The sequence below is a fragment of the Globicephala melas genome, chromosome 9 (assembly GCF_963455315.2).
Source record: "Globicephala melas chromosome 9, mGloMel1.2, whole genome shotgun sequence".
In the NCBI taxonomy this organism is placed as follows: Eukaryota; Metazoa; Chordata; class Mammalia; order Artiodactyla; family Delphinidae; genus Globicephala; species Globicephala melas.
Genome location: NC_083322.1, coordinates 54,348,637 through 54,361,424, shown reverse-complemented (window position 1 = coordinate 54,361,424; position 12,788 = coordinate 54,348,637). Strand labels below are relative to the sequence as shown.

Here is a 12,788-nt window from a genome sequence, read left to right as displayed (position 1 = left end):
TCAACAATGAAAAAAACGTGAAACTGGAGAAAGAGGATTTAAAGATCTGGCTCAACTCAACGGCTCCTCCTAGTGTCAGTAACTGTACTTACCTTCCTCTAACATTTCTAAGCAACTGTAGAGAAACTGAAAGCTTGAACTTACTTTGCAATATATTATTACTTTACAAAATTTTTGATCAACTTAGAACAATAAGGCAGAGTAGGAAACAGGGCTTTTCTTTCTTGAGAAGGCACCTATTTAAATCTTAATGGAATGCAATCAGACATGACAAGAAAAATACAATAGAGAACCACCAATATTAGTATACAGAGTGAAATTTATGTTGTTTCTCTAAATATTATTTTAAATACATTATGCTTTATGCACATGTAGCATGACTTTCTAGCAAGTCATCTTTTTTAAAAATTAATTTATTTGTTTTTATTTCTGGCTGTGTTGGGTCTTCGTTGCTGCACACGGGTTTTCTCTAGTTGCGGCGAGCGGGCGCTACTCTTCTTTGCGGTGCGCGGGCTTCTCATTGCGGTGGTTTCTCTTGTTGGGGAACACGGGCTCTAGGCGCACAGCTTCAGTAGTTGTGGCACATGGGCTCAGTAGTTGTGGCTCACGGGCTTAGTCACTGCACGGCATGTGGGATCTTTCCAGACCAGGGCTTGAACCCATGTTCCCTGCATTGGCAGGCAGATTCTCAACCACTGTGCCACCAGGGAAGCCCAAGTCATCTTTAAAATATGTTTTGGAAGTTAATCATCGAATTAGATAAAACATTCAAGGAAAGCTCAAGTACGCCAAGCTGGAAAACACTTCTAAAGCTCCTAAATTAAGGTTTGTGACCCTGCTGGTACCTTCCAATACATGCAGGCAAACGTCTTCTCTCTTTTTGCATTTCCATAAGGGTAGCCTCATTATAATGTCTCTGAATTTACTGCACATCTTAAAGTATCGTCTGTTTTTAATTCTTAGGAGCAATCCAGTTGGACTTGCTAACCAGAGGGCTTATAAGCAGAATTAGAGCACTGGGTGGAGGGGGCAGGACAAGCTGGCCTACACCTGTTCAAAGTCTACGGATGTGCTTTGCTTTATCAGCTATGACCTGTGTTTTCCAAATCTGTCTTCTGTGACTTGGTGGTTTATCCTTAGTTCTCTTTTTGCTACTTTCAAACCTCCAAAATTGTTCAGCTGCTACAAAGTTCCAAAACAAGCAAATGCATTCCTGGAATCCTACCCTTAACTTTGCTGGAGAGCATACACTAAGGCTTCTTCTCCAGCCAAAATAATGAAAGATCTTTTAACTGGTTGAAATACTTGGTTGATTGCATGCATGCCAATGTCAGACAACTATAAATAGAGAGATCAGGAAGAAAAATAGGGAGAGTCTTTGTAACTCCAAGGAAATAAAATGGAATGTTTTGAAGGCCATCAGAAAGAACACATATTTATAAAATTAAGATTTGTCTCCCTTTAGTCTAAAATCCTCTTCAAGCAGGAGAGAACCCACATGGATCATGCACTTCCAGTAAGAGGAAATAAAAGGACCTTCTTTTCTTTTTGAATATGTATTTATTATTCTCAATCCTATAATTAAGACTTCTTTATATTATCCTTTCGAGTTTAGATATCTGCTGGATCTTCTGATATTTTTCTCCTATCACTGCTTTGCTTCCCCAGAATACTAAAACATCCTTCAAAGGATAAAATTATGCCCCATGGTTACTGGTATAAATGAAGTCAGCAGGGAATTGCATGGGTGTTACTTAGGGCAGACTTGGTCCCAAAATAAACTGGGTCACTTGTTACAGCTGTTCAAAGAGACTTGAGGATTCATTTCGCAAGAAATTTTACTCTCGGGCTTCCCTGGCGGCACAGTGGTTAAGAATCAGCCTGCCAATGCAGGGGACACGGGTTCGAGCCCTGGTCGGGGAAGATGCCACATGCCGTGGAGCGACTAAGCCCATGCACCACGACTACTGAGCCTGCGCTCTAGAGCCCGCGAGCCACAACTACTGAAGCCCAAGCGCCTAGAGCCCATGCTCCGCAACAAGAGAAGCCACCGCAATGAGAAGCCCACGCACCGCAATGATGAGTAGCCCCCGATCGTCACAACCAGAGAAAGCCCGCGCGCAGCAACGAAGACCCAAAGCAGCCAAAAATAAATAAATAAAGTTATTAAAAAAAAAAAAAAGAAATTTTACTCTCTTAGGTAGGTTCATCTATCCACTAGCTTCAACAGCTGTGTTAATACATATTTTTAACATTGTTACTTAATTTTGAACAGCAATTTACATGTGTATATTAACCTGCCCATCTTATATTAACCTATCTAAATTGAATTCAAATTAGTCCTTGCAAATTAGTTCCCTTTATTTTGAACCTATTACTGCTGTACAAGAGAATTTACCAATCACTTTGGTTTCGTAATTGTGCTGTTGACAAACAAATTAGTTAGCAGTAGGAAGAAAGCTAGCACTTGCTTAATAGTCTTTAAATGCAATTCTTCCGAATCTAGACCCCACTCTGAAGTGACAGTTGTTGAAATGTCAATGATGGTTACAAGGTCACAAGTCGGTCTGTAGGAAGAATCAATAATATAATTAATGTCTGAATTCTCACTTCTCCCTAAATTGCATTGGGTTAGAACTGGCTGGAGGCTATAGCTTCGCTTTAAGGGTTCAGTACAAAACAGATACTAGAAAGTCATATTTTTATAATATTTTTAGTGATGATTTTATTACTTAGCTTTTTCTGAAATAAATCCTTAAGGCAACAAAAGAATAAGACTTATGGGGACTTGAAAATAGCATGGTTCTAAACAAGTCATGTTTATAATTTTAAAACCTTACTTCAAGCTCAGCATTTAATATTTTCTCTAAAATATTTTTAAAGAAATCGAAGGGTGGGACTCTCTTAAATGACTTTGAATTAATTCTCGGGTTTTTAAAAAGCATATGTGATGGTAGAAATTAAAAGAAAGATATTAACTACAATTCTATCAATGGATTTAAAAGACTTTACATTAAAATGTAATATTTCCTTCAGTATTTTACCTTGTTTTTGGTAGAAAAAATATAAATCCTATGTTCACGGAAAATGCAAATAATAAATATCTCTGAAGTGATATCTTAAAGAGAAACCGTGTTCTTATTTTGTGAAAAATCATATTCTGAAGAACTATCTGCCCTCAAAAGTAAAAGCGTATTTACTGAACCTAGCATCTTTTAAGAAAATTCAGAGATGGAGCACAATGCACACAGCTTTTAAAATTTCTAAAGCAGCAACACCAGAGGATCACACAGCCTGATTTTTGTCAATGAAGTTAACTACTTCTGTTGTGACACGAACAGTACCTCTCACAGAAAGGAAAGCATCAGGTCTTAGGTGGTCAGAATGAAGCAAAGCAACGTAAAGCTTGAATACTACTTCAGTTGTCTTTTTTTTTTGAAAGACATGAGATAACCTAGTTTCTCCTGATATAGAGTAATGTAAATGGACAAAAGCATCTTCTCTGAGAGGCATCCCACCAGTCACTTCCAATGGTTGAACAAGAAAGGCCATTCGTCTGGGCATACAGATGACAGGTGCTGAATACAAGTTGCGAAAATGAACAGCTGGAGTGGGCCAGGTGTAAATGCTGTTGGGGTCACATCCACAAGGGGACAGTGGATGAACTATCACTCAGCATCGTCTACAGACCTCCCCCTCCCCCATCCTGTCTTTTGTAGACTACTCTAAGTGGATAAAAATTGCCATTTATTTTTCTGGGTGATTTGGACATCATTCTAGTCCTGTCCCTCTGAAGGAAGGAAACAAGAGGGTTAGCTAAATTGGAGGCTATTCACCACAAACGTCACTCTGCGTGGATTTGCCAGATTTTCCTGTTACTTCAGAGAAAGGGTTAGAGATTCAATGGCTTTGTCAAGAATTGTTTCATAAAGTGGTTAGTGGCACAAAACTTTTTGAGCAATTGTGAGAAATGTGTTTGATCATTTAACGAAGACAGGAACTGTTATATGTATGTATTACCTGGTATATGAAAGCACTTAATTAAAATGTGTTACCACTGATCAGTGAAGTTAGGGTGAAGGAGGATAAAAGGGTGAGGAACACATAGAGAATGTTCCCTCCCAGCCGAGGGCGTGCTTCCTGTGGGAGATTCTAGATATTAAGAACTGACCCTTCAAATGGAAAATACGAAGTCTTGTGTTAGACAAAAATAATTATACTGGTGTGTTCTTCTTAGTATGAATTTAATCAAAATAAACTGCCAAATCTTTCAAATAATCCATGGAAGATTTTAATGTATTCATTCCATGAGTTCCTCACAGTAAGCTATCTGCTGTTACCTACTGACAGCACTGATTAAAGGCATTTTTATTATCAAAAGTTTTTCTTAGGCTTCCCTGGTGGAGCAGTGGTTGAGAGTCCGCCTGCCGATGCAGGGGACACGGGTTCGTGCCCCGGTCCAGGAAGATCCCACATGCCGCAGAGCGGCTATGCCCGTGAGCCACAGCCACGGAGCCTGTGCGTCCGGAGCCTGTGCTCCGCAACGGGAAAGGCCACAACAATGAGAGGACCGCGTACAGCCAAAAAAAAAAAAAAAGTTTTTCTTATTTGTTCCATAATTGATGGCATCTAAAATTAAACATGTCATAACGGTAAAAAGGGAGACAATAACACTAAATTCCCCATAGACAAAATTTTGTTATGACAAATTATAGTTTACTTAATCAAAGCAGATCTAGTTACCTTTTCTCTAATATAATGCTTGAAATGTGATACAGTCAGAGTGACTCAATTACTCTGCTTCCCAACTTTCAATGATTTACTAGCAGTTTGGCTTGCTATAAAAGACCCCTGAATAACTTGAGACACCCAGATCTTCAGATGTCATCAAATTTAGAAACCAATAAATAAAGCTATTTCAACAAGGTCAGATGAGAGATTAAATAAACAGAGTCCATGTATTCCAAGTGATACGTGTGCTTAGCTTCCCAATAAGGCTCAGGGGAAAAATAGGTAAACTAAAAACATTTGAAAGATCAGTTTTATCTCGCTCAAAGGTTGTCACCAACATTATTTAGATTAGAAAGTCAGTTGATATATTGTACTTAAGAAATGCTATTTTGCTGATGCTAAAACATTTCTTGGAATCTAGTTAGAAGAAGAGTGAGCACAGTGAATTTCAGGATTAACAACTCTGAGAACCCAAATTCACAGAGTGTTGGCTCAGGTGGAACATGGGGGCTGTACACAGTTAGGGCTTAATAACTGTTTAATGGTTAAACGAATGGATGAATAGACAACTGGGTGAACAAATGAAAGAATGTCATGACAAATTTATCAAGAGAGTTTTAAAAATTAAGAGAGAGAAAAAGAGAACGAGTATAAACTGTATAAAAAAACTTACTTATTCCATGCTTGTCTGAGGTTTTTAGAGCTGTACAGGGTAAAGCGTTCTGAAATGAAAAAGAAAAATGATAAACAATCTTTGTTTCAAAAGTCTATATTGCCAGTATGATAAAAAAAAAACTTTTAAAAAGCTACTGCTCGATTTAGCCATAGCTATGCTAGACATGCTATGTCTTCACCTTAGATTAAACAAAAGAGTAAAACAGGAAGAGCTAAACATTTTAAACAATGAAGCATTGTTTTCTTTTGTCTAGGGTGATTTGTTTCATAATTTGGTTTCCTAGTAATTATTTCTGAGAATAACTAAGTTTTAAATGGGTTGAAAAAAGAAATGCAAATTCCAAATATGCAAACTGTAGGTAGATTTATAGAAGAATATTGCCACATTGGTCCAGTGAAACCTGCTGTTTTTTCTATGAAGACATCTCTGACCAAACACAGTAGTGCTGGTTCTCCTTGCTTATACTATATGGCACTTACACATACTCAAAGCCAAACCACCAACGTCCTGTAGTGTATACTTACATTTACCATTGAACAATCTTTATATTTTTAAAATGAAAACACAACATGTTTGTTTTACCAAGTTAGACAATAAAGTGGCATAGAATATACATTAATAATCTCTTCTCCTGCTCCCCATTTTTCACTCCTGATGATACAGCAATTGTTAATGGCTTGGTATGTCTCTTTCCACATATTTATGTTTATAAATACAAATCTATCCATATATACAAATATATATATACTATTTTAATTTTTAAATGCATTGTACAATAAACTTTCTCTGAAATTTTTTAGGCATCTAATAATATATAGTGAATAGTCCTTCGAATAAAATAATATGTAACAATTGTTTTAAATCTGTGTAATATTCCATAGGGTAGAAGTACATAAATTATTGGACCATTCTCCTACTGATGAAAATTTAGGCAGTTTCCAGCCCCTTTTTTTCTTAAAAACAATTTTTCAATAAATAATCCTTGCACATCTATGTCTATATACTGATGCTTTCTTTTCTGTCAAATAGATTCCCCAATATAGAACTGCCTGGCAAATGGTATGCATATTTCACATTTTAATAGCTGCTGACAGATTACTTTTCATTTTCCCACCAGCAATAAAAAAATAATGTCTCTTTTATATTATGCATCCCTGGGATGCAAGGATGGTTCAATATATGCAAATCAATAAATGTGATACATTATGTTAACAGAATGAAAGATAAAAATCACATGATCATCTCAATAGATGCAGAAAAAACATTTGACAAAATTCAACATCCATTCATGATATAAACTCTCAATATTTTGGGTATAGATGGAACATACCTCAACACAATAAAGTCCATATATTGCAAGCCCACAGCTAACACCATACTGGATGGTGAAAGGCAGAACTCTTAGTGGAAAAGACAAGGTGGCTACTCTCACCATTCCTGTTCAACACACTATTGGAAGTCCTAGTCAGAACAATCAAGCAAGAAATAAACAAAAAAAACCCAAACCCCAACCAACCAAACAAAAAAAAAACACATCTTAATTGGAAATGAAAAAGTAAAACTGTTGCTGTTTGCAGACATGATTTTTTTATATATAGAAGATCTTAATAAAGACTCCACCAAAAACTTGTTAGACCTAATCAACAAATTCAGGGAAGTTGCAGGACATAAATTCAATATACAAAAATCGGTTGCATTTCTATATACTAATAACGATTAATCTGAAAAGGAAATAAACAATCCTATTTACAATAGCATCAAAAAATATAAAATACCTAGGAATAAGTTCAGCAAAGTAGGTAAAAGATCTGTACACTGAAAACTGTAAGACATTGATGAAAGAAATTGAAGAAGACACAAATAAGTGGAAAGATAGTCCATACTCATCACTGGAAGAATTAATACATTGGTAAAATGTTCATACTACCCAAAGGCATCTATAGATTTAACTCAATCCCTATCAAGATTCCAATGGCATTTATTTTTTTACAGAAACAGAAAAAAGCAATCATAAAATTCATATGGAACCACAAAAGACCCTGAATAGCCAAGGCAATAATAAGAAGAAGGAAGTTGGAGGTATTACACTTCCTGATTTCAAACTATATCACAAAGCTATAGTAATATACATACTATGGTACATATATATGCCAGTATGATACTGGCATAAAAACAGACACATAGACTAATGGAACAGAATTGAGAGCCCAGAAATAAACTCATGCATATATATGGTCAACATTTGACAAGAGAACCAAAATACTCAGTGGAGAAAAGATAGACTCTTTAATAAATGGTGCTGGGAAAATAATGATACTCACATGCAAAAGAATGAAACTGGACCTCTATCACTCACAAAACCTGGAAGAGGATTAAAGACTTACGTAAGACCTGAAACCACAGAAGAAAACCAGGAAAAATCTCTTTGACTTTCGTCTTCATAATGATTTTATAGATACAACACCCAAAACACAGGCAACAAGAGCAAAAATAAATAAGTGGAACTACATCAATCTAAAAAGCTTCTGCACAGCAAAAGAAACAATAAACAAAATGAACAGGCAAGGTACAGAATGGGAGAAAATATTTGCAAACCACATATCTGAAAAATGGCTAATATCTAAAATACAGAAGGGACTCATATAACTCATTAGCAAGAGAACAAATAATCCAATTAAAAAATGGGCAAAGGACCTGAAGAGACATTTTTCCAAGGAAGATATTCACATGTCCAAGTACATGAAAAGGTGCTTGATCTCACTAATCATCAGGGAAATGCAAATCAAAACCACAATAAGATATCATCTCACACCTGTTAGAATGGCTGTTATTGAAGGGATGAGATAACAAGTGCTTGTGAGAATGAGGAGAAAAGGGAACCCTTGGGCGCTGCTGGTGGGAACTTAAACTGGTACAGCCATTATGGAAAAGAGTATGGAGTTTTCTCAAAAAAAGTAAAAATAGAATTACCACATGACCCAGCAATTTGGTACATATCTGAAGGGAACTAAAGAGATTTCTGCACCCCTATGTTCACTGCAGCATTATTTACAATAGCCAAGACATGGAAGCAACCTAAGTGTCCCCTGATGGATGAATGGATAAAGAAGATGTGGAGCATGTACACACCAGAATGTTACTCAGCCACAGAAAGGAAGGAAATTTTGCCACAACATGGATGGACCCTGAGGGCATTATGCTAAGAGAAATAAATCAGACAGAGAAAGACAGATACTGTATGGTCTCTCTTCTAGGTGGAATCTAAAGAATACTTAAACTCATAGAAGCAGAGGACAGGCAACAGAAGTGGTTGCCAGAGGTGGGGCATAGGGTTGGAGGTGGGGCAATAGGTGAAAGTAGTCAAAGGGTACAAACTGCCAGTAATAAGATGAATAAGTTCTGGGGATGTAATGTAAAGCATGGTGACTATAGTTAACAATACTGCACTGAATATTTGCAAGTTGCCAAGAGAGTAGATTTTAAAAGTTCTCACTCAAAAAAAAAAAAAAAAAATTGAAACTATGTGAAGTAATGGATGTGTTAACTAAACTTATCGTGGCAATCATTTTGTAATATATACACATATAAAATCACTGTGCTGTACAACTTAGACTTACACAGTGCTTTATGTCAATTATAACTCAATAAAGCTGAGGGACAAGACAGTGTTCTAGCAAAATAAAACACGGAGGTATGATGTTGAGTGACTAGTGTGAGAGGGACACTTCAGGTTGGGTGATGAAGGAACATGAGTTGCAAATAAAAGTCAACCAACAGAATAAACAAAGTTCCTACTGGAAATCTGGTTGGAGTTTCATTAAAATGTATATTTATCCGAAAAGGCTGATATAAAATCTTTGTACATAACAATATGTTGTGTCTTTCCATTTAGAAAGGATTTGTGTGTACATCCTCCAGTAAAATTAAATGATCTCCTTTTCATATTGATCTCATTTCTTCTTAATCATTTAATACTTAATAGGCTTAATTCTTCTTAGTATTAGTTGGTGCCTTTTGTTAGTGTTGTCTGCTTTGATTTATAAGCTTTTAAAGAAAAGAAAGTGATTTATATTGCTTTTGTTATGGTATGTTTCACGTATAAGAATACCATTAGATAAAAAGAACAAAAAGAAATTTAAGAACACACTCAGGTTCCTATCTCTAATTACAAAGTTTATTCAAAAGAAATCTCTGCAATGATTCATTCATTCAACTATTTACTGAGCAACTACTGTGAGCCAGGTACACCTCTTGGAGCTGAAGATACAGAGAAAGAACCAAACAGAAGACCTTCCTGCCTGTAGGGAGCTCTCATTCCAGTAGGGCATGTGCAGGGCTAGAGTGAGCCTGGAGGATGGGGTGTCTGGAGCAGACAGACAGCCCAGGAGAGATGGGCAGAAGACCGGCTCACACAGACTTTGTGGCCTTTAAGATATGATTTAGAATTTTTTTTTTTAAGGATCACTCTGGCTTCTGTTTGGAGAGTATACTACCAGGGGAAATAGTGTACATTAGCTGAAGAGCAGGCCTGATTACAAATATCCATTGTTCTACAGCTACAGGCAAAAGTGCTCACCAACAATTATGTATTTATTTGTTTCAAAAGAATGCCTAACATTTGAATTTATTCTCTACTAGATTGCATTATATAAGACCCAACATAATTCAGTCAGTTGGTGTAGAACAGAAATGTAAAGGCATATTCTAGGTTTGAGAATTAACTGACAAAGAAAGGAGAAATGGGAAGAATAGTTTTTTATAGAGGTTTAAGAAATTATTTTTATCTAAAAGTCTGGTATAAAAAGCAAGATATATTTTAAAAATAATTACATCAAATGTCCTTGTAAAACAAATTTGATCTCCTTAACTTTGTACTCCCCACAAAGCAATTTTAATAATTTGCTATGATTTCAGGAAAGAACAAGAATTTCATTACAGATAAAATTAATACAATCTTGGATTTACAAGTAAATTATTATTCTTAGCAATTAATGACTGCACATAAATATGAGTTCTAAGAATTGCCTCTATTTAGAGCTTGACAGGATATGCTAATAGAAATTTTTTTTTCAGAAATACAATATGTCAGTTTTAGCTACGCATAAAAGAGCCAAAATTGATAGAGAAACATGCCATATGAAAATAGAAAAAATAAGGAAGAACAAAGTCTTCCTACCTTTACCTTCTGTCACTACTCACATAAACTCTTAATTCTTTTAGCACATGTCACCTGGGCACCTGCTTGTATGCCAGGCACTGCACTGGGCGATGGGCACACAAAAATGAGGACGTCCCGGTTACAGTTCAGTGGCCCAGAAATGTAAATACAGAATTACCAACACGGGGTGAAAATGCTACAATGTGGATATGGACGCAGTCCCCTGGAAGCACAGAGGCAGAGCCACTAACCCCATCTGTTTTCTTTTCCAAATGAAGACAGGATAAACTCAAATATCTGAAGCTGGCTCCAGTAACACACAGGACCTGATCTCTTGTATACAACATCTTTCAGATCTTAACTGTCCAAGTACACAATTTCAAATGGAGCCATTTCTAACATTTTCTGCAATGAGCATGCGTAACGTTTATAATTAGATTTTTTAAATTCTATTTTTAAAACGATTTCCATCATGAGTAAAAGCAATGTTCCATTAGAATGTAAGCAACCTAATTTCACTAGGTAAGTTTTGGAAACAAAAAGGTGCTTAAATTAGTGCACCAAAACAGTAACAGGTGTATTTAATAAAATAGTCAACTGCTTATGAATAATTTTAACAGATTATTCGAGTATTTGATTAGGAGTGTTTTATACTGTTCTCCTCCAGTTAGGTTTATTTTGTCACTATTTTAATTTCAGCTTTCTCTTTCCAATTATGTTTAAACTAGAAGTTTAGAATGCCGTGATTTAAAGCATAGACTAACTCACAGCATAACAGAAGTGCAATTAATTTAAAACTGCAGGCTGATTTTCCCCTTCTCCTCTTATTGCAGGGACACTGCAGAGGATGGTCGCACACAGTGGGCGGCCAGGGAGGATAGCTCGTAGAGAAGAAGAAATCACTAACTCTGTAACATGGTGGGGCAGGGGACAGAGGCTGGAAGGGTTTTGCTCGAACTGCCATGCTTATACACAGCAATTCGTTGAGATTCCACAGGAAAACACTGGAGAACAATGCTATATATTCTAAAGTTTCCTAGCTTAAAAGAGCTAAACCTGAAATGGCTTGAGGCAGTGTGAAAACAGATAAAACCTAAATTGGAATTTACTCATTTGCTTATATATATGTACTGTATACTCTAGGAAAGAAACTTTAATTTTTAATACCCTTATCCCCTTCTCACCAATGTTTTTTGGATCTTATAAGATACTGCTGTGTTTTTAACGTCAATAACAAGGAAACATATGAGTAAGTAGTCAAATCAAGCAATCAATTAAAACCCCCAAGTACTGGATTGGCCAAAAAGTTCGTTCGGGTTTTTCTGTAACATCTTACGGAAAAAAACAAAAGAACTTTTTGCCTAACCCAATATGTTCAAAGGACTTGAAAGGCTAAAGCAGGATTTGTAAGAACACTTTTCTTTCTTTTTTTAGGGGGGAGGGGTGCATGGAAAGGAGGGGTGGCAACAGAGACAAGATCTTTAAAAGTCTCAAACTTGTAAAGCAACTATACTCTAATAAAAATTTTTTTAAAAGTCTCAAACTTTAGTACACCTTTTACAAATGGATTTAATAGCATCTGATTTTTAAATAATATCATGGAATAACTATAAGTCAATACAAAAATGAGTAATGTCCAGGGACTTCCCTGGTGGTGCAGTGGTTAAGAACCCGCCTGCCAATGCAGGGACATGGGTTCCAGCCCTGGTCTGGGAAGATCCCACATGCCGTGGAGCAACTAAGCCCATGAGCCACAACTACTGAGCCTAAGTGCCTCAGCTACTGAAGCCCATGCGCCTAGAGCTTCTCTTGTGCTTTGCAACAAGAAAAGCCACCACAGTGAGAAGCGCGTGCACTGCAGCGAAGAGTAGCCCCGGCTTGCCACAACTAGAGAAAGCCCACGCACAGCAACGAAGACCCAACACAGCCAAAAAATAAATTAAAAGAAAGAGTAATGTCCAAAATGCCACAGTAAATGTTTGATTATTTTATAATGAACACCTCTAAACTATATATTCAACTACTCACTATTTAAATTCTTTAGGATTATTTTGCATTTTAACAAATGCATTTACTCTTTTCTCTTGAGTTTGTAAGAAAGTAGTAATGACTTAAGTCAAGAGCTGTGACCAGACTATCATCTGGTGGAGGTGTTGAACCTGAAGCCTTTCTCAGGATTGCTTCAGTGGAGGGAAAAGAGTCCGGTCCTTTATGAGGATGAAC

General features: G+C 36.5%; 1 protein-coding gene across 9 annotated transcripts in view; it reads right to left on the bottom strand.

Moving 5' to 3' along the window:
• CDK14 (cyclin dependent kinase 14) overlaps window positions 1–12,788 on the bottom strand; it is a 716,216-nt gene that overhangs the window by 109,303 nt on the left and 594,125 nt on the right. For all 9 annotated transcript variants that reach the window (XM_070046334.1, XM_070046337.1, XM_070046335.1 and 6 more), the window contains one exon: window positions 5,405–5,453. In XM_070046334.1, coding sequence (XP_069902435.1) covers window positions 5,405–5,453 — 49 coding nt within the window. The remainder of the gene's footprint in view (window positions 1–5,404; window positions 5,454–12,788) is intronic.